The following is a 22,735-nucleotide window of genomic DNA, read 5'->3' as shown; positions in this document are numbered from 1 at the left end:
AAATATTATGTCTTTCAATTAAGAATGGAACATCTGTGAACTGTTATAGTTGTTTGCATCTTAAGTCACAGCAATTCAGCTGCAGTCAATAACTTTTTCCACTACTCGTAATCAGTAAGAAACAAAGTGCCACTTGGAATCTAATTTTCTGTTGTTTACTTGACAAATACTACAACAAATACTACTACTTGAGGAATTACTAGAACATTACAGTTCTGCTTAATAAAGGACTCACAAGTTACATTTAAATACCCCAGGCAGACTCGTTATTATCATTATGCTTTATTAAAATAGAATCCTTCACAGAATGTCAGCACTTATGCAATTCCAGGAAGTTGCTTTAATTTCTGGGAATTTTTAAAAGAGGGCCAAGATAAAATCAGGTTGAGTAATTAGTGTATCTTGTTATTAACACAATACTATCTGGACATTACCGCAGTTCACTGAAATTTTCCCAGGAAATAACAACTCCTTGGACAGAAACTTATCGCTTCCAACGTGTTGCACTCTCTCTTTCATAGCAGAAATGGTGCTGTGTGAGGTCGGCAAGGAAAGTGCAACCAACATATATTCTAACAGATTTTAAATTCTTTTGTTTATAATGTTAAGCAGCTCGCTGAAACACAAGTTCAAGCCTCTGTACTGCTTTGGCATTCCTACAAGTTTTCAGAGGGAAATGCATTTTCATGGGGAAAAATAATTCAAGCTGAAGAGTCTCTAAGACATTCTGACACTAGTGTCGGTTTTCCTTACAAACAATGAAGCTAATGGCTTCAAAATGCCAGCAGAGACACAAAGAATGTGGAAACAGAAGGACTCCTGTTTGTCTCATACATTTTGCATGATCACATTACAGCTAGCGTTCAGTAAATGAACAACACTGACATTGTTGCGCCTTGAATGTCTCTCCTTTAATCTTTTTTTTGTAATTAAGTTGTTGAATGCAGAGTTTTTATTTAGCTGGATGAGAAATACAGCGAGTGTGAGAAGAAAACATCTGGTCTGTAATGCTGATGTAACCTGTTGAGGCTTTTTCCCTGAAAGCACAAGGTCACTCTGTCACCTTTGCACAAGAAGTCATTCGTCACTGGCTCTGTGTTTGCACTTTTGTGTTTAATAAGTGTTTTTTCTTGTGTCTCCATTGTGTAGGATTCCCAGATATTTTCTCTCTGTCACAGATTTTTTTTTAAAAAGAGATCATTGTGATCCCACTTTTACAGGCACATCTGTCTTTTCAGCAGGCCACAGGAAAGCTGGTGGGTTTATAAAAAACCCCACCAGATATCTTATCCCAGGCTGTTGACACAATAGATAAACTAAAACCAGAGGTATTTTCAGATCTACCTCATGATTCACTTCCTTGTTCCTTTTGATGTTGACTCACTTGCTTCCAGTTTTTCCTATCAAAATAGATTGGGGATAAAGAAGGGGTCTCTGTCACTTCTATTTTCTGAGCCATTATGAGGCAAAAAGAGAAAAAAACTTCTTTGAGTATGGGAATCAAATTTATTTTATGGAAAATTAATGTTACTGTAATAAAAAAAAAACATGCATCTTTGTTGTCTACGTTGTTGCTTGTTGTAGAAACAACGACAAAAACACAATTAACCTACTAAATTTCTGTTGAGAAATGAACATTGTCACAACCAGATGAAACCAAAGTGCTTTGAAGTGAGGAAAGATTAAATCAACCTCAGCTGTCATTTTCAAGCCATTTCCTGGGTCAATTATTTATCCAATATTATCCTTTTTGCAAAGTTTATGTAGAAAATCTTTGTTCATGATAAGATGTGATGGTTTGATACGTGTGATGAGAGAAACTGAAACCCACTTTGTATAATGACGCTGTTTGTCGGATCCTTCCTTAATTATCATTTCTGTGACAATGCTCAATAACAAACTCCCTGTGCAGAGATGAAAGCTCGGCATGTAGGTAATAAGAGCAGAATGTGTTTTCTCTTCCAACCCTCTGATCCTAATATTCTAAACATCCTGGAGTAGAGAGGAGAAATTAGTGCATGCAGTTCTTTCCTTAGGGACGTGACTGGAATATAAATCTTCATTTCCCTTAGTGAAGCCTTTTGTTTGTCTTTCAAAACCTCCCTTTCATATTATCCTTCACTGCTTCAGTAAAAATGTTTAGCTATCTTTTCATCCCCTTCTAGGTTAGAAAACTTGATGTGCATGGGTTTTTATTCTGTGTATACTCCCACCCTCTGTATTAACTAAAAACACATTTTTCTGGGATCTGCCCATTCTCTCTGAGGCTGACAGGAGCTTAGGGAGTATATGATTGCATCTGATGCTTTCTTTTCCTGACACTCTTTTTGTTCCCAGAATTTTAATCATTGTACTGAAGAATAGCATCTTGTAAACTAAACAGCCATGAGCTGACTCCACATTAGTATTCCTCCACTCATTCCATCAGGAAAGGGAAGCAAATTTATAATCATTCCAAGGAAATTGGGAAAGTCCAACTTGTGAAACTACAAGGGGAGGATGTGATTCAGAAGGGGAAAGTGTGGAAAGTCCAGTCTTAGTCTTAAATGTGCGTTTTATGCCTTCTAAAGACATAAAATAGGATAATGCAATAATGACCATTTCATCCAAACTACTTAGAAATTAGAAAGACTGGTGAACAGTAGAAGTCAAAAGCTGGATGTGTGGGAGTGAATCAGAGTGTTAATGACTTTCGAATGTGTGGGCGCTGAAATAGTTTTCATAACAGGCTTCAAACTACTGTCACTGTTCAGTAGATTACAGATAAGAAGCAAGCATTCCCCAACGTGTCAGTCTGAACCAACTACCTCAAAACTTTACCATGCATTAGAGATAAAACAGATTTAAAATTCTGCCAAAAAACAGTTGTTCATATCTGGAATAAATACTCTCAGTTGAGTTGATATAGGAAAGTTATAACAGTGTTTGTAAGCATTCAATTAATAAAATGTCTTGAGCTTTGTATCTATTTATTCCAAATCTACAACTATTTTTGTTTATGGCAACTGGGAAATGTGAATTGCATGAAAAAACTACTCTCATGTCTTTCTCAGTTCTTTTTTTTCCTATTCACTCAAATCTTCAGTTCTTTCCACTGAATTTCACCCAGATTCATGGAGAAGACTGACTGGTCTTTCTCTGAAAATACTCAATTGTTTTTCTTGGCCACGTCTTTGGCATCATTCTCTTAAAAATCCACAATTGCTTAATGTTCAGAATTTTATAAAGAAAAACCTGGTAGAAATCTTAAGTTGTGCTGATTTAGGCATGGCTTTATTTGCCTTTGTGCTTGTTCTTTTCTTCATATCGTTAATATCTACTTCACATGTTATTATACTTTATCACACAACATTTATAGACTTGTTTATAAGAGTGGACTACTTAGGTTTTTACTGACATCTGGTCTGAATTTAATGTTAATATGCCCACTAAAAGCAAATGTAATGAGGAAAAAGCATGGAGTTAAAGCTTATTTTTCTGGGCCTACGTTGGTTGCGATTTAGCAGGAGCTCGCTGTTCTTTGTGAAAAAACAAAACCGATAATTAAGTTTGAAAAGACAAAAACATACAAAAACCCCATTTCACATTATGTACACAACTCTTTAAAATGATATTATGAAATTTGAAAGTGGCAAAAGGAAGGAGAGTAAGCTTGTATGACACCAAAGTACCATAGAAAACAAGCAAGCTGGAATAAATATTGCAGCCCCAAGCGAGGTATGACTGACACTGCAGAATCAGGTCAGGCACCCAAATAAGAATGCTTCAGCAAGGTCTAAATCTCACCAGAATTAAGGTCAGCTCACATTTGACAGTTAGATCAAATGTGGCTAATTGTTCCAATTCTCAGCAAAAGCTTGTCCGAATCCACACACTCAAAGGCAGTTAAGATAAAAAAAAAAAAAAAGCTCAGTCAGAACCTACTAAGGACATGAGCCACATTCACAGCTTTTTAAAGGTGTCAAACATCCACAAGAGACAAATAATATCCCACTGCAGATATTTTCAGATCTACAATGATACGTATAAACTGAAAATAGCATACTAAAAGCCCCTGACTCTTAAAAATGATGAGTCTGTGTCCTTGTTCACACACAAACAACCAAGGGTTTGTTGTGAGTGTGTGTGTGTGTGCCATAAGAGAATCAGAGCTGGCCGTATTTTTCCCCTCCCTCTTCTGATGTGTAAAACCACTGGTCTCCAAGTGAGTTAGCACAGCACTACCCCACAAGAGAAGCAGAGCAGAGCTGGAACAAGCTACAGAAGACACATTGTTCACACCAGACAAGAAAAACTAAAAAAAAGACCAATGACTGAATGGATATTATTTGTTCAACTATTTGTGGGGCTGCTTCTTATTCCAGGTAGGCTTTACATTTACTGATTTTTGTTGTTGTTGAATGAATTAAAATGTAGTGTATGTAGTGTCTTTTTTGGTCATACAATGATGGATCATTTACCGCTAATGTTTTAACCAAAACCATTAATCTGTATGAAAAACACAGTGGTTATTGCTTTGCCAAATACCTGAACTATCTTTGAACTAAAAATGTGGAATGTAAAACTAGAGGAATTGTGTTTTATCTGAAAGAGAGCAGTATAATAGGAGATAAAAGAGACTTGTATACAGTATAAAAAAAGTTTAGTTTCTGATAGTTACGTGAACAATAGCAAGTCTTAAAAAAAGCTCTGATTCAAAAGCAATGGCTGAATAAACCTTCTGTAACTATCTGAGCAGATTTGGTGTAGTAAGTTTGACAAAATTAAACTGAACCAGTAAATAACATTAGGAATTTACTGTAGGTTAAGTTCCAAACTGGACCTACAAATGATCAGTACTAATAAGTCGGTCTCTGCAACATTCTGATTACTAACAACTGGCTTAATTTTAAGCTTGGTTTTTGCATTAGTGTCAAAATTGCTCAGACATGAGGCCACACTGCTCTTTCCTCTCTCCAACTGCAGAGCTCCGAAATGTTATTCCTATGAAAAATTCACATGTTTTCCAAAACATAAGAGATAAAAAGATGTTACTAAAATTAAATGATTTTTTGTGGATGTTAAACACAGCAGTCAGACTTTCACTTTTGCTTTGGTTGAGTTGATGATGTCACTTCCATTGTTGGATTAGTTGGAACAATAATAGTATATTTGTTTTAGGGAGTCCACATTATCAGATGTGCAGCCAATCTTCTAAACCTTTTTTTCATCCCTCAATGCCAATAAAATCATTGAGTTTGAAAATCTTTTTTATTGTTTTTGTTCAAAGTACAAAATGTTGGTGGCAAGAATGCTATCTTGTTTACTTTGGATTTTTTTTGGACTCAAGAAAACACTTGGCTTTTGTCTCATGTGAGGCATTTTTATATAAATGTTTCTGCTAAAAGAAAAAGCCCTCTTTGCATTTGACATATTTTTAGCAATCATTGAAAAAAAAATTACTGTATGGAACAAGTCATTTTGTATAAAAACTTTCTTTAAATATATAACTTTAATTAATGTTTCCTGTCTTGTTTGCACTCCCATGGACTCAATATTCAGGACAATTGAAACAAATGCTATTGAAAAACTATTAAAATCAGAAATCAAAACTGTAGAGACGGTTTCTGCTTAATCATGTCAACAGATAATATGTCACTGTACTCTTATGTAACAGGTGAAGATGCCTCCTGTCCTATTGAGCTGATCCCACCTCGTGTTGTGGTGAAATATGGAGATCCAATCTCAGTCAATTGCACAACATCAGCAGAGAAATTTCATGGACTCGGCTGGGAAGCTTCACAAGGAGGCACAGGCGTAGTTCAAATGAAGAGATATGTGATGCTGACAGTTGAGAGTGTGACACAGTGGGACAGTCATCCAATATGCTTCATCAACATTGACCCACAATGTAGCACCAGACTTGGACTTGTTATCTACAGTAGGTCTAACAGATTGAGTGCAGACCAATTTAACAATTTAACAACTCCTGATAAACCTTTTCCTTTCTTCCAGCATTTCCAGAAAACATTAGCATCAGCTCCAGCATTGAATCCACTGAAGAAATGATAGAAAATGAAGAGTATAGCTTCACATGTAGTATTCTCAATATTGCACCTGTTCAAAATCTCATTGTAAGGTGGTACAAGGGAAACCAGGTAATCAACAGTGAGAATCTTACAAATAGCACAAAGCAACCCACCAACCAGACGTCCATCTTTCGTTTTACACCGACAAGACAGGATGACCGAACCACTATCAGATGCGAAGCACATATGGACTTGGGGCCAGAAGGTCCACAATTTAATGTATCTTCACATGATTTAAGTATTGGAGTGAAGTGTAAGTAATGTATATTGTATTTTACATTTTTGTTTGTCTTTCTTTGGACTGTTCACAATCAAACCAGACTTCATAAAAATAAAATCAGTGTTGAATTAATTTTGTACTGCAGCAATGCCCAACAAAAACATTATGTAATCACCATGCTATTGAGATATTTAACTCACCTTTACATGCTGGACTCCTGAAACACAGCAACCAAAATGCAACAAGAATACTTCACTGATGTGCCAGGATCTTACACAAAACCCACTTCATTTCCCTGTCCTTAGACTCATGTTAAATTGTTTGTATTTTTCTATGCTAGTTGGACCTGAGATCGAATGTCACACCGTAGAGGTTCAGGAGGGAGAATCTTTGGATGGGAAATGTAACGTGACAGGAAGCCCCACTCCACACATTCAGTGGCTGATAAATGGACATTCCATAAACCCTGGGCATTCTCTGCGAAGAAATGACACGGGAACATATGAAGTCAAAGCAGAAGGTCTTACATCGGTTGAAAAAAAAGTCCAACTTATTGTGTTCTGTGAGTGTAATTCTTGCATGTTAAATGTCTTCTCCAAACATTTTAACCATTTTGTAGATAATGTGTTCTTAGTGTAAAGCAAGTCTAATCGTGTTTTATGTTTTTCACTACAGATGGACCAGAGTGGACATGCCCACGTACATTTATTTTTCTAGAATTCACTCGATACAACTTCAAATGCAGTGAGGGCTTTCCAGAACCTACTGAGATCTGGTACAAAGATGAAGAGGAGGTTCAACCTCCAGAAATCCTAACAAGGAGCGATGCGGGCCAGTATGTCGTCAGAGTTTCAAACCATCTGGAAACTCTCAACGTCACAGTGGACATTGTGGTTCATTGTAAGCACTTCATAATTTGTTTTTGGTAAAATACACATGATGTGTGCTTGCTTTCCTACAACTTATACATGGCCAATTGTTTTTTCTGTAGACCCGCCATCACATATAGTGGAGCTTGAAGATTCAGAAGTTGAGGTTGGGGAAGTTTTGGGACTGAAGTGCTCTTCTGTAGGTAACCCACGACCCAACTACTCCTGGAGTTACTACAGGACTCTCAATGTGAATGAGAGAACAGAAGATGGAATATCTCGCCTGATCATCAACAATGCCACTAGATTCAACATTGGTTCCTACACTTGCCATGCTTGGAATGAGAGAGGAAAAGTCTCCAAAACAGTTAGAGTCACTGTCAAAGGTAGGTCCAATACAATGAAGGGGACTGACGCATGTAACAGAGAGAATGTATCTAAGCAGTCAAATTATTTCTTTTAACATGACTTGCTAGTTATGTTAAACCCGAATACAAATATTACAATATAAATTGTAATATTTGTACTCCTGCAAATATTACAATTTGTAGGAATAAACAACGTACATAAACATCTGGAGCATTTTCTAAAAATCTCCTTAATGTCCTTAAGATGATAATGGCTTTCACCTTATGCATTGCTAAGATATTCATACATTTTTTGGTGTTTCACAAACGTCAGTGTATTTATAGGGCTTTCTTTAGTTTGTGTCGTACATCAACTCAAGAGTTGAAAAATTCTTTACAAATAAAACTGAAAAGTTTGCATTTCAATTCATTCACCACAAATAATATGTGAAAACTACAGTTTTAAAATCTTAATATAGAGTCCATGGTCTGGACTTTGGGCCAGTCAAATACATAATATAATATAATATAATATAATATAATATAATATAATATAATATAATATAATATAATATAATATAATATAATATAATATAATATAATATAATATAATATAATATAATATAATATAATATAATATAATATAATATAATATAATATAATATAATATAATATAATATAATATAATATAATATAATATGAAACTGTGGCAGTTCGTGAAATATTTTCCAGGGAAGGCATTTAAATATTCCAGATTAGTCACTTTGAATCATCAACGCTTTATTCTGTCGCTTGTTTCTTTCCACTGATAGTTTAGCTGCAGCCAGCACAGCTTGTTGCTGTTCAGCTGCTACTTTTATAGTCTCGGTGGGAGTGTGTGGGCATGCCGTGACTCTCTGCCCAATGTTTTGGGGGGGGCTGTCTTCCTCTCCGCCCGATGAGGAGCGGCTTGGAGCCTGTAACGGTAGCTTAGCATAGCTTGTTGCTTAAAAAAAAAGAAATAAGTCCTCATACTTCCATTCAGTCCGCCTCTGGTTGTTTCCGTGCAGCTGAGGTAAAGCGGGAGAAACTCCAGAGGAGCAGAAGTGTAGAGAAAGCTGGAGAAATTACCTCTTTAATTGTATTTCAATGGAGAATTTCAGCTGCCCTCGCCTGCTGTTAGTGCTTTTGATTTTACAGCTGTTGAGGCTTTCTAACGGGACACACTCCAGTAAGTTGTGCCTCTTAATGTGAGCACTTAAGACGTCATGTTTTCTTTTTGTGTCGGGGTAAATATGTCTCATTGCCTGTTGCTAAATTAAGGTTGCCTGCACGTTTAGGTGGCAGATTCGAAAAGCTAAACTAAAATGTTTGTCGGGGAAAAGTATAAATACGATGGGATAATCAGATTCAGACTTGATGTCAAAGTAGTACGAGTAGAAAATCAGAAACACAACTTTTTTTAGCTTCTTTAATGTACGACTTCATAATTGTTATTTAAACAATAATAAAGCTTCATAATTATCGTGTGTGAGACAAGTGGATTGTTTGGATATGACGCATTAAACTTAATACAGAACAGCTTAAGAATGCTGGGCACAGATTCCACCATTTAAGGGAGGGGAATATCCTTCCTGAACCTTTTCCTGCTGCCTCCAGACCCACTATTGTGTTAAGGCACTCTTCACTTTTCAACATTTTTCGTTATGCCACTATACATAGAAATGCTGTGTTATCACAATGCCTGTGGTCACTGAAGTGAAATAACATTCCCTGTTCCCTCTCTGTTTTCTACAGGTGCCAAGCAGGAATGTCCTATTGAAATACAACCAGACACAATGGTGTTGCAATACCAAAGCAGCACGCAGTCTGTGGAGTGCAGTGCCCAAACCAATAACTCTGATAGCAATGTGTACTGGCTGATCAGACAGAAGAATGGAACAAATATAAAGGAAAACATAAGCTGGACTCCAAACACAGATAAAGACTGGGACCCAAGTCCTGTTTGTCATGCAACGTTTTTGGGAATAGGATGGTGTAACAAAACTCTACACTACATTCTTTACAGTAAGTAGGTCTCATTTGTGTCCTGTTGTCGCTATTTCTCATCACCATATAACTTTTTAATCGTTTTCATTTGTCTCACCTGCAGAACAACCAGACAATGTCTCTGTGAATGAAACTGTGAACAACTCAGCATCCACAGAAGAGGGAAGTAACATGATGCTGGAGTGTAAAATTGTGAAAGTGGCTCCTGCAAAACTTCTCAGAGTACGGTGGTTGTGGCAAAGAGGGAATGAAACTATTGAGCCTGGTACAAGATTCTTTTTTTATTATTTATTGTTTATTTGTACAAAAGTCAACTATCTCAGCAAAATTAACAGTACATCTTAGCGTTTATTGAGTCCTCATGCCAAGGCCTTTCTTCTCTATTATATTACACATTTTGAAAATGTGCCTACACTGGTGTGTAAAAGTGTTTGCTAACAAACAAACTATAATATCAGCAATGACCTGTGTTAGTACAAGGAACAGAGAAAATTAAAATCTCAAACTGGCCCTATGTGAACAACTTAATTAATGGTTATGCCAGCCTTGGTGGCAAAAACTCCCATCTAATATTTGTGAGATGTGGCAGTGTTTTTTTTTGTTGTTTTTTTTTACATAACTTTGGAAAAGGATTAACCAACACAGCATATGCTGACACCAGTTTTCCCCTGAAGACCATAAGTTGTTCCAAAAATAGATAAATCATTAATCATCAACTTAAAATTAAACTGTCAGTCAAGCATATTTTGTCTTTCGTTCCTTCAGATGTAAAGTTTGTTTATATCTTAGAAGGAAGATGGAAAGCTCATGTTTGACTTGTTTTGCTTTTGCATTTTGTGATGCATTTCTATCCTACATAAAAAGATACACAACTTCAGATATCTCCCAAACAAGACATTAACATACATGGAAAAACTTTAAGAAAACCTTATATTATAGCAGAAAGTACGGTGGTCACTGTAAGAAAGACTTTCAGTATTCAACTGTGCTGCATGAACTTATCAGTACAGTAATGCGAGAGAACGCAAAACCTATTGTGAAGAAGCGCAAAGATTTTGCGAGAGAACGCAAAATAATTTTTTTTTTCCCCATCATGGAGTAGCTGCTTTTTGAGATCGTGTTCATGTGATCAGACACATTCTATTTAAGTGATTTCTTGATCCTAAAGAAGAGACGGTGATTAATCTTGGCCACAGATAGTGAAATTGAATTAAACGTATGGTTAATCACAATTCATTCATGATTTAATCAGGGAGGCCATTACTGCCAGGTTCCTTTGAATCGCTTTTTTTCCCCTCTTAAAAATTATATCCACATCTCAAAACTGCTGATTGTATTTGTTTAGGTCATATTTGATCAATGATAAATTGTTTGGTAACCTGAAACATTTAAGTGTAACATAAAAAAAAAGCAGAAGAACTTTTTTATAGCACTGTGGATTTAGGTGTTTTTCTTATTGCTTTATTCCTCAGATTCAGTGGGAATAGACAGCAAGTCGGAATGCAGCTTTCCTGAGGATAAATCTCCTGTAATGGTGGTTTGCACCATGAACATCACTCTGAATAGGATTCTCCATGGAATCCAGGTCAAATGTGAAGCTGAACTGAACCTGGGACCCAAAGGACCTCAGCCTCCACCACTTATGACATCCGATCCATTCACACTCAGCGTCCTCTGTGAGAACTACATTTACTTCATTACACTCAGAGTGATGGACATTGTGTCACGTCAATTATTGGACAAAGTACTAGTTTAAAGTCAAGTTATCGGAATAAATTTCATTATCTCACATTTTCCCTCCTTTGTGTCTCAACAGATAAACCCATGATTAACACTACAAAGCTGCCTGAGTTGGTCCCAGTGATCAGTGGTTATAAAGAGGAGCTTGTTTGTGAGGCTGATGGCAACCCGGCCCCAAAGATAACATGGAATTACACTTCAGCCACAGCGTTTCTTGGGTCAAATGGCACGCTCATTGTAAATGAAGAAGGCAGCTACATCTGCATTGCTAATAACAGTCTCTCCACTGACACACGTGAGGTTAAAGTCATTTTAAAAGGTAACTAAAATCCTGTTGGGGAAAATGCATTTTTGGAAAAGGGCTTTAAAGAGATTTGCAGTGGTCATTTTAAAGCTCTGCAGGTTCAGAAAAAAAAACATAAAAGTGAGGTATTTAATATTTTGTACCCTAACTGTAGGTGTCCTGTTGTTTGATTCATAGTGGTTTGCTTTACGTTTTAAACTAATCTTTAGCACAACTGTCAAGTTTTTATTTTCAAAGCCTATGAAGAAAAGTGATTTCACTTGCAAAACATGAATGTGAAAAATGTGTTTTAGGAACAAAGAAAGTAGGGTCCATCCATAAAATAATCGCATGCTGTGTCAGAACAGGACAGGTTAATGTTTGATGCGGCGATGGTAATGTTTAGTGCATTAGTTTGTGAATGTCACAGCCTTCATGTTGCTGCTGATGACAGAGCTAACTATATTCATCCCGTCTCCTGGAGCAGGGGTTTTCAATTCTAGGACTCAAGGGCCGGCGTCCTGCAACCATTAGGTGCATCTCTGCTTCAATACACCTGACTCAAACACAGAGTTCATCAACAGGACTCTGGATAACTTGACTGCAAACTGAAAAAGTAATTCAGCCATTTGATTCAGGTGTATTGAAGCAGAGACACATCTAGAAACTTCATTGGCCCTCGAAGCCCGGATTTGAAGATCCCGGTTCAAAAGTGTTTTTAAATGTCATAGTATGTTTCTATTTCACCAGTCATATCACACCACCTGTCCAAACGAAAAAAATTCCCTCCCTGCCACATCATGTGGTGATGGAAGAAATGTTAGTCGGTTATGACTTTGATTGGTCTTCAGGTGTCTGCAGTTTGATTCTCGAGCCAAGGACTGTTTCTGCAATTCTTTCACCATTTTCTGTTTGCTCACGTCTCGTCTGATTTACTTGTCAGTAAAGTCTTGAATAATCACAAAATCTAAAAAGAAAAGCTGAAATATACAAACATAAACTTAATAGGCAAATTGTGCTGAACAGCAATGGACAATAAATTGTGCACAAATGTAGTTGTTTTGTGTTTAGAACAAAAACCTTACCTAGAACATCTGTTTTGAATGGCAAAGAAACCTTTTTATTATTTTGAATAATCAGTAAATGCAGATTTTTTTTCTCTAGGTGCTGACAAGATAAAAAAGGTTTATGCATTTTCATACCAAGAAAATATTTTTTAAACATCTTAACCAACAAAGAAATCTTAAATTTTAGTGTTTTTTTTTTTTTTTTGTATTAATATGTTATTTTTCTGCTTTCAGAGGACTACCTGCCCCTCCTAGCTGGATTTGTGGCTCTGACAGTTGTGGCCATCTCCATCATTTTTGTCTTCATCTACTCAATCTACTACAAGAACACCAAAATGCGTCGCTACAGCCTTAAAAACCCTAAACTCAGCAGTCACAATGGGAATGTGGCTCATGACGGCTGGGACATCCAGCTACCAGTGACCAAGCTGTCTTAGCAGCACTCTTTTCAACGGCACATTAAGAATATCTGCTCAGTCTGAATTCAGATTCACACTTGGACCGGTTGAATATAGCTTCTGCTGCTCAAAGTATCATATTATTGTCACATCTGCTTCCCCACATTTTATTCTTAAAGAAGTTTCATGCTTTTATGATGAAGGAAAAATTGTCAGAGCTTTATTTTTTTTTAGTATATCAGGCAAAATGAAGGAGTGAGAAGATAAAAATTGAATGAGATGAAAGAGATGTATTTTTTGTAAGAAAGGAGTGTGTTATGATTATTATTTTGTGCATCTTCGACCTTTCTTCATTGTTTACTCAGTTCATTAAGAAACTAGGCAACATTTAAAATCAATGTAAAACTTCATTTGTCACTAAGAAGTTATATCTACTTCTTTTTAATTGGTTAGCATCAATAACTTAGTGAAAGTTGAAATATCTTTGGAAAATTCCCCGCTTTTGCGTTTTGCATACAATCTGCATCCTCGAACTGTAAGCCCTTTGTTAGTGGTGCCATACTGTTCTAGGCTGAAGCCTGATTGAACAAATTCTGTTGTTCAACACTTTTATGTGGGTTTTTTTTCTATGAGTGACTGCAGGCATTTGTAGCCTTTACATGTAAATTCAAGAAAATATTTTTATGTAAATGAAAAGCTTTCTATTTATTTATGGAGAACAGTTCAAAGTTGGCTTTAAAATTGGACTGCATATGATGATGTTGGAGCTTAAGCAGCCTCAATAGTGATATGTGAAAGAACACACTGTATACATTTGTGAATACTGCTGTAAATATTTAACTTTGTGTAAATCGTTTTTTTAACTATTAAACTTATGCACTTTCATAACACGTTGTGTCTGAAATAATACATTTAAACAATAGAAAAGTACTTTAGTTTAATTTACTTAAGAATTTCTGTATTAACCACAATCTTAGGCCAGTTTTAATTCAAAGGGCCATGTGACTCAACTATCAATATGCTTTTTATTTGTTTACTTCTACACTTGAAAGAAAACTAGAGCAACACAAGTGAAACTAAACGTACCTCTGCTAAAAAAAAAAAAACAGGTTTGACCTTTCAACACATAGAAAGAACTATCTTTAGATCGTTAAAGCAACCGCAGACGCTGTTCCTCGGAAAAGTTGTGATACTAAGTTTTTCATGAACAGAACACCCTCAGCTGTTGTGATTAAAGTAATGAAAGGCTCGTTTTATAAAAAGTTATTAACTACTTCTCGATATCACTGAGAAACAAAGGGCGTGGGGCTTAGGCTTACTTGCTGCAACAAGTTTTGAACTCTATGACTCACAAAAGGGAGCTTAACGAAATGCACGTCAACGCACCACATTTGCTTTTTCTTTCAATGATTCTCAATGCTTTAGGGCGGAAGAGAAGCGCCGTACTGTAGTTCAATCGCTCCAGATCTAGGTGGAAGTGTGTGTCACCGTAACCGTACATCCCTTCGCTCTGAGCGCCCAGCAGTACCTAAAACCACGATGCGGTTGTTTCTGTTCTTCGCCTTTATGATCTACGCAGGTAACTAAACTTTCATTTCTGCCTTTCTTGACTGCTTCTGCTGATACAGTAGGTTACCTCGAACATTTTCACATTAGGGTGTCGGTTTTCATTTCTCAGCCTACGCCCTTGCATTCTTTCTAAGGAACACTATGACACTCTTTTTATTACTTCTGAACTGGAATCAGATTTTAATGACTACTGGTCTCATAAACCATACAGTAGCTTATAGAAGAGACAAAACTTAGGTACGTAAATTTTCAGTGCAATTAAAGTGGTAAAAACTTCTGCAAGATATGTAATGAATCATTGTCATTTGATGCAGACCTCCAACAGCTGTCTTTAGTTATTTTTAATTTACACATTGCTGAGAAAGTGGGTTGCCTTTTAGAGAAAACATGGATATGTAAGATAATGAATGCCCTTTTTTAATTTGAGCCGTGGGACAAATTAAAATGACCCTGGTTTGCCAGAACTTCTTTTTCAAAGCACTAGAAAACCTGAGAAGATCAAGTGATGCAGTTTGGAAAGTGAAATGTTGCTTAAGATAATTTCAGCAATACAAACACTTCAGGATACTGGATATTTAGTCACTATGTTTATTGCTGTAAAGCATGCAGGGTTGAATTTTCCTTTGGATTTTATAGAAAATCATGTCATTAAGGTGAAAACATGTTGCTGTCATGCTGTCAGGTTGCTCAATTCCATAAGAAAATAATACTTTTCTTACTTAAAATGCAATAACATAGCATTACTTTAGTGTGTTTGATCATTTGTAGCAAAGGATGAATCTGCACCAAAAAAATACTTCTAACAGCTACCTGTACAAAGCTCAGCTTATTCTACTTGATTTAACATCTATACTGCATAATCTGATGATTATTTTTTAATTTACCAGTTAATTATTAGATAGCAAAATGTGATTACCGTAATAGAAAGTTTTTTTTTTCTTTTTTCACATAGTTTGAATTAGGGGGACCTATAAAATTTCCACTTGAGGAGTTCTGAATAGAACATAGTAGCAGACTGTCATGAATGGGAGGAGGATGCATGTTAAAATGTGCAAGCATCTCTTCCTCTCCTCTGTGGAGGAGATGAGTTGGTTTGCAGTCATGGTTTAATAACTGGGTTGAGCAGTTGCTCAAGTGTCCCAAGTTAGTAATCAGTCTTGGAGAATGGGTAAGTGCCCAAACTAACGACAAGAATCCTGCAGGTATCCTAATAATCATTTGTACAGTTTTGTCATAATTACTACTCTGAGTGTGGTGTCATTTCAGAAAATGACCTGGCTTTGAGTATATATACTCCAGTTAACGATTAATTAATTGCTAAATAAGTTGAAGATGATTTAAATTATAGATTTGTCACAACTAATCTGATTAATCGTTTCAGCCCTTATTAGCCGTTTTAAATGGCTGTTTGTGCAGTAAAAACTTTTACTTAATTTATGTGAACTGTATCCTTCTAGGAAAGCGTGCACATGGCTGTGAAACTGTGTTCACTCCCCCGATGGTTTATGTGAAATTTGGAGGTTCTGCGTCAGCCAACTGCAGGACAACATGCAACAATACGGACGGGATTGGCTGGGAGTCTTCATTTGGAGGAACTGGTCTTATAGAGGGATTGTCCACTTTAGATGTGAACCTTAGCAATGTTAACGACTGGATGACTGCCCCAAAATGTTATATTGCGTATTCTAATGGTGAACAGCATATTGTACCACTACCAATTACTATTTACAGTAAGTAAGTTGGATAATATATGTAACAATCTTATGTAAGATGCTCATATATATACAATCTGGGAAGTATTCATTTCCAGTCTTTACAAGTTGTATGAATTAATCCCTTGCCCCAATTATGACAATGTAGAAAAAAGGCTGAATGTTTTATAAATTGATTAAAAATGGAAAACTTAGAAATCACATTTACGTAAGCCTTCAACATGAAAATTGTCTTGAAGTAGAAATCTGTGGAAGGATGCATAGTGGTGTGTGCTGCTTTGCATATCCTAATGGTCTTAATCTCAATGTTCATAAATGGAACATGTTTGGAACTATAGGGATTCTTCTTGAGCTAATCGGCCATCTAAACTGAGAGATCATGAGAGAAGGGCTTTAGTCAGAAAGGTAACCAAGAACATACTGTTAGGGTGTCCAGAAGAAAACAACTCCTTAATAAAAGGCACAAGGAAGGATTCTAAGGCCATGAAGAACAAAATTCTGTGGTCTGATGAGAACAAGTTTGAACATTTTGGTGTGAATACCAGGCATCATGTTTGGAGGAAATTAGGCTTAGCTCACCACCAGGTTAGTACAATCCCTACAATGAAGAATATTGGTGTCAGCATCATCTGTGGGGATGTTTTGCAGAAACAAGAACTGGCAGACTAGTCAGGATAGAGGGAAATATGAATTGAGCAATGCACAGAGACATACTTGATGAAAACCAGCTCCAGAGTCATCTAGACTTCAGACTCAGGTGAAGCACACTGTAAAGATCTCACAGTGACTTCAGAACAAATATAAATGTCGTGGAGTGGCCAAACCAGAGTCCAGCCTTGAATCTGATTAACCATCTTTGGAAAATCTGTAAATGCCCAACAGACGTCTCCCATTAAACTTGATTGAACTGGAAACCTACAAGGAAGGATGGGTGAAACTGCCTAAGGATGGGTGAGCTAAACTTGTGGCCTTATATTCAAAAAGACTTAAGGCTGCAGTTGTTGTCAAAGCTGGATCAATATATTATTAAGTAGAGACTGTAAATACTTGCATAAATGTGATTTCTTGGTTTCTATTTTTAATAAATAGAAACTAAAAAGTTTTCCATATTCATAATGGGGTATTTGCATGTAGAATTTTGAGAAAAAATAATAATATGATGCAATTTTGAATAAGGCTTTAAACCAATGTGCTGTGGATACTTTTCATATTAATATAGACTGATAAGAAAATATTGTTAATGTTCTAATTTACTTTTTCCTGTATCACCTTTTGCTGTAGAAATGCCAGAGAAGGTATTTATGCCAAAGCCTCCGACCCCTCTGATAGCCGATGGTGAATATCATCTCTTACAGTGCTCAGTTCATGATGTTGCACCAGTAAACAGGCTTCACATATCCTGGCACAAAGGAGATGAAATATTCTATGAGCAATCGTTTGAAGGTATCGATCGACGTCCAGCCAATAAGTCTGTTGAAACAACAGTAGAAATTGTTGCAGAGGATAACGGAAAAAAAGTCTGGTGTGAAGCAAGGCTGGACTTACCAGCAGAACAAAGTCCTCAGCCGATGAAATCAGAGTTGCATGTATTAACAGTTTACTGTAAGTTTATATATTCTCTTTGTCTATTCATCAAAATGAGTTATTTTTGCAGCTAAATGTCAGACTGTCTGTATTTTTAATTCCTATTTTTCCTTCTCTCTACATAATTTAATGCTCATCATCAGATAAACCAAATTTCACTGAGCCTGAAAATGAGACCCTGGAAAATGTTGTTGGTGCAAAAATATCTTTAAACTGCACGGCTACAGGAAACCCTACTCCAGTTTACAAGTGGCACTTTTCAGAACCTACGCTAGAGGGGATGCAGGAGCAAAATGCTACTGGGTCGATTTTTACTTTGGATTTCAGGACTCCAGTAGTCTACAAATGTGTAGCCTCTAATGTTGCTGGGGAAAGAATCAAATATTTCCACCTCAACAAACCTGAAGGTAATCACATCACTCCAGTAATCTTAGACTATCTTTTCCTTCTGCATACTGTTTGTCAATAACCCTCCATGCTACTGTTCTCTATTAAGTGGTCAACCGGAGACCACTGCTGGAGCTTCTGTTGTTATTGTTATTCTGTTGTAAACCTTATTTTGGGACGTGTAGCTTATCATAAACAAAGACATTATTCTTTTGCAAGACCAGAAGGTCTGTCCAGAGTGAGAATATAACAAAAATTCTCATCTCCCACAGGTAATTGTAACACCAGGAAAGCCCTGCTTGGAGTATTTCTGACTCTAGGAGTTGTGATCATCATCATTGGCGGCGTTTTTGGGACAAGAAGTGGATCGTGTGCTATCCCAAGAACTATCTATCAACCTCCTCCCTCCAGTCCGAAAGAAATCTGACTTTTGCATAATTTAATGTTGGATGGCTTTACTGTAAGATTTTGTCCTTGGTGAAACATTATGGACATTCAAAGTCTTCTCTGGGATCAGTTATTCTTTTCAATTTACCCATTTGTATTTCAGGTTTAACACAATAACCATATTGTGTTAAAGTTGTACTTTGGCTTTTTGTGCTGCATTACTGCCTATTTGACACAAGACTGGTTTCTCAGATGCACGTTGTCATGTTTGCTGGTATAAAAAGGTGTTGCATGCTTCCAACACTGAGCCAAAGCTAAAAGCACAGTACGTTTTTCATCTCCCAAAAGTCAAACACCTTCTATTAATGTTAAAATGTTAGCTTTTATGAAAATATTCTGTGAAGATTGTAAAGTGGTAAAGAGCTTTAGGTTGAAGCTCCAGCAACACTCGAAATTCTGAGGAAACAAGTTTACTCAACACGATGTCACAAGCTGAAGTGTCTCAACTAGCTAATAACGTTTTCTCAATATTCCAAGAGTTGGTGGAGTTTTCACCTCACCAGATCTTTATCCTTTTTCATGCACCTTGACGTTTCACAAGAAACTTTAGTATCTATAATTCTCCAGCCCAATTTTCTGAACATGTTAAAAGGACATTTTGCTGTGGAAATGCCAGGGAAGGTATTTATGCCAAAGCCTCCGACCCCTCTGATAGCCAATGGTGAATATCATCTCTTACAGTGCTTAGTTCATAATGTTGCACCAGTAAACAGGCTTGTCATATCCTGGCACAAAGGAGATAAAATGGTCCATGAGCAAACATTTGAAGGGACCGATTGACGTCCAGTCAATAAGTCTGTTGAAACAGCAGTAGAAATTGTTGCAGAGGATAACGGAAAAAAGGCTTGCATCAGACTTGCATGTATTACCAGTTTACTGTAAGTTTAAGTATTCTCTTTGTCTATTCATCAAAATGAGTTATTTTTGCAGCTAAACGTCAGGCTGTCTGTATTTTTAATTCCTCTTTTACCCGATGTCACAAGCAGAAGTGTCTCAACTAGCTAATAAAGTTTTCTCAATATTCCAAGTGTTGGTGGAATTTTCACCTCACCAGATCTTTATCGTTTTTCATGCACCTTGAAGTTTCACAAGAAACTTTAGTTTCTATAATTCTCCAGCCCAATTTTCTGAACACGTTAAAGCACAATTTGGGACATATAGCATCTTTCACTCATCTGCAACATCCTCTCTCGGACCACCAGTTTCTCTAGACCAAACAAAATTACTGGCTCAACCAGATATTTTCTTGAGTCCCATAGACTCTACCATAGCAGCAATAGAAAGTTTCTCTTCTCCAGATCAAGCCAAATTTGATTTTGTTAAAAATTAAGTGGTTTGGGTCTCTTAAAGAGAGTCCTGAACATTTAAAGAATCAGACAAACAACAGCAAAATCTTTACCCAGCTCTGGGTAATGTCTTCTTTTAGCTTATCATATTGACTATCCTACATTACTTGCTAATTAATTGACTTATATGTCAATGAATGTGTGGCTTTTTGAGTTTCCATGAGGCGGCCGTTCACGGCATAGGTATTTCCCCTTTTTTGTTTTTGTTCAAATACATTATAACATTGTTACTTGAAGTTTGCTTGCTCGTTGTGCTGTTAAAAGAAATTGTTTACACTTTTCAAAAAAAATTTTAATGAATGTGCAACAATATGTTATGATTGGACAGTTTTTTTAACTCAAGCCCTGACTAAAAGATAGTTTTGAAATGGATAAAGCAAGCTAAGATTAACTTTTTAATATGACTTACACCAAGCCCCACCCTCAATCCTGTTAAAAATATCTAGTCTATGCAGTAAAACCAGCTCTGTACCAGGGAAACAATCAGATTAAATTATCTTCACCCACTGAAAAGAATGCAAAAATTCTGGAAAGAATTAGATGGGTTCAAAATGTGTGTGGCTGAGGTGCAGCTTAGCTTTTTTGTTGTTGTTTTTCTCTTTTTTCTTTCTTTTTTTTACAGCTCCAACTAAACCAACTGTCTTCTCCTTGATTTGGACATGATTGTGGTTGTTAACCCAGCAGCAGGTAGTTTGTGCAGTTGATTTCAGGCTCATTTTACTGCTAAACTTGCGTAACCTTTCATCCAAAATCTGAGAATTTCCAACTTGGATGTTCATTGTATTATATTTTAGCCTTGACTTATGACTAGTTAAATTTATTAATTTTCATTTAAGCGTAGTGGGTCAAATTTAAGGATTTATTTTTTGTTTTTATTTGTAATTTTTGTTTTATGTTTGGACGTATATCTACAGTAATGTTACTCAGCACAACTCCATGCAATGTAATTTTTTTAATTCATTTTTGGTACATGTGCAAATTGTGAGGTTCTGTAATTTAAGTTTTTCATTTTGCTGTTTGCTGTGTTGCACCTTGATAATATTTATTTTGCACTGAGTAAACCTGCAAACCATGCGGTACCCTATTATACTGTATACTAAAATGTTTTATTATGAAACAAAAAACCGATCAAAGAAAAATTAATTTTTGGCAAAATCTAAGTTAATTAAAACAGTTTTTTTTTATCAGTGTTCTTTGACATCAACTAAAGTAAAAGGTTGAAATATTTTGTTGTCACTTTTTATGTTGTGAATAGTTTCAAGTAGATCAGATTCAACAAATGTTTCCTTTCTCCACTTTGTCAGTCCCTTACCTCACTCTATCAGCCTTATATAATTAAGTCAAATGTCAGGAAATTCTGTTTTCAACTGTTACAATAAAGGTTTTTATTGTCATTACTTTTGTCTTAAAACTGACTTGTTTTTCTTCTGTCATTCCCAACAGACTTAGCTGAAAAAGTGAGTCAGTTGTTTTTGTATTTTCTGTGTTGCTATAACAACATGGCAGGTGGGCTTCCACACTGATAGAGTTCAAAGATAAAAGCTTTACTATCAGAATATTTATCCTGTGAACTTGTTGGGGCATATTTAAAACTATGAGTAATGTGAGAATACACTCAAGCAGTCGGCAGGTGTCCAAATTGCATTAGAGGCACTCTGAAAGATTTTATGTGCCGCTCAACCATAGTTCAAGAGTGACATAACTTTAGTTTGCAAAATCATTTGACTGGTGCAATTCTCACTGATTAGAATATTCTATAGTTTCTTGTTGACGTAAACATTAAAATAAATGTGTTTTCATAATTTTTGCAAAAAGAAATAATAAAATTTTGTGGCTCTTCAAAATACTTTCAGTTTAACATTCTGGCCCTTTTAGTAATACAAATAAAAATCAGGTGTGGTGGAAATGTTGATACTTTTTACCATTTGTTTCCTGTTATATCTGCTGTGTTTTTGTACTCCTGCAAAGTGTGTTTTTCTGTTGAAAAGTTTCCACACTTCCGGTGTAGGCGCGTCTGTAGCTATGACAAATAAGAGAACTGAAATATCCTGTACAAAATACCTATCCTTGCAGTTGCCATATTGAATGCATTTCCTGTACTTGCCTGTGCTGTTGAATTATCACAGTGAAGACACATCTTTGCTCTGAAGAGAATAAATAATGAAGGTCTGGAATCCCTCGTTGGAGTTAGCCTGAACAGCTAAGTCTGACACGCTTCTCCCCTTTTGCAAAAGAGAAGCCTTATAAGCCTATAAGCCTTTTAAGCTTTATTATGGGATTTGGGGAAGTTAGAAAATTATTGGTTTACAAGATTTGGCTATGAGACATGCTGCATTTAAATCTTGAGGAAAATTGGACTATATTAAAAAAAGAACCAAAACTATATCTATTAAAATGTTTAGTTAGGCTTCTGAAAACATAAGCTTAACTCATAGTTACACTATCTCATTATTTCTTTGATGGGAGGAAAAGATTAAAACATTAGAGCATTTATGTGTGGAATTTCCATGTGAAGCACGGTCAAATCAAATGTCCATCCATCCATCCATTTTCTGTTCACCCTTATCCCTAATGGGGTCAGGAGGGTTGCTGGTGCCGATCTCCAGCTACGTTCCGGGCGAGAAGCGGGGTACACCATGGACAGGTCACCAGTCTGTTGCAGGGCAACAC

At 36.3% G+C, this 22,735-nt stretch overlaps 2 protein-coding genes across 2 annotated transcripts; both read left to right on the top strand.

The window, feature by feature from the left end:
* The first annotated feature begins 4,212 nt into the window (after positions 1 to 4,212).
* Positions 4,213 to 13,908, top strand: LOC122821546 (hemicentin-1-like). The gene is made up of 11 exons (XM_044099581.1): positions 4,213 to 4,364; positions 5,657 to 5,920; positions 5,995 to 6,321; positions 6,629 to 6,850; positions 6,964 to 7,188; positions 7,280 to 7,543; positions 9,281 to 9,550; positions 9,636 to 9,797; positions 11,005 to 11,208; positions 11,349 to 11,591; positions 12,857 to 13,908. The coding sequence occupies exons 1-11, from the start codon at positions 4,310 to 4,312 to the stop codon at positions 13,057 to 13,059; spliced, it is 2,439 nt and encodes an 812-aa protein (XP_043955516.1). The 5' UTR covers positions 4,213 to 4,309; the 3' UTR covers positions 13,060 to 13,908.
* Positions 13,909 to 14,419: 511 nt separating this feature from the next.
* On the top strand, positions 14,420 to 21,462 carry LOC122821547. The gene is made up of 5 exons (XM_044099582.1): positions 14,420 to 14,599; positions 16,047 to 16,319; positions 17,583 to 17,903; positions 18,029 to 18,292; positions 18,545 to 21,462. The coding sequence occupies exons 1-5, from the start codon at positions 14,560 to 14,562 to the stop codon at positions 18,697 to 18,699; spliced, it is 1,053 nt and encodes a 350-aa protein (XP_043955517.1). The 5' UTR covers positions 14,420 to 14,559; the 3' UTR covers positions 18,700 to 21,462.
* The last annotated feature ends 1,273 nt before the right edge of the window (positions 21,463 to 22,735 follow it).

Source organism: Gambusia affinis, linkage group LG19, assembly GCF_019740435.1.
Source record: "Gambusia affinis linkage group LG19, SWU_Gaff_1.0, whole genome shotgun sequence".
In the NCBI taxonomy this organism is placed as follows: Eukaryota; Metazoa; Chordata; class Actinopteri; order Cyprinodontiformes; family Poeciliidae; genus Gambusia; species Gambusia affinis.
This window is presented reverse-complemented; position numbering and strand designations above follow the sequence as displayed.

Bases quoted from the DNA above. Each gene is read 5' to 3' on its own strand.
- LOC122821546 (XM_044099581.1), top strand. From the start codon at position 4,310: ATGACTGAATGGATATTATTTGTTCAACTATTTGTGGGGCTGCTTCTT. The intron at 7,544-9,280 runs GTAGGTCCAATA...TGTTTTCTACAG, and splicing joins AGTTAGAGTCACTGTCAAAG to GTGCCAAGCAGGAATGTCCT. The intron at 11,592-12,856 runs GTAACTAAAATC...TTCTGCTTTCAG, and splicing joins GGTTAAAGTCATTTTAAAAG to AGGACTACCTGCCCCTCCTA.
- LOC122821547 (XM_044099582.1), top strand. From the start codon at position 14,560: ATGCGGTTGTTTCTGTTCTTCGCCTTTATGATCTACGCAG. The intron at 17,904-18,028 runs GTAAGTTTATAT...GCTCATCATCAG, and splicing joins GCATGTATTAACAGTTTACT to ATAAACCAAATTTCACTGAG. The intron at 18,293-18,544 runs GTAATCACATCA...CATCTCCCACAG, and splicing joins CCACCTCAACAAACCTGAAG to GTAATTGTAACACCAGGAAA.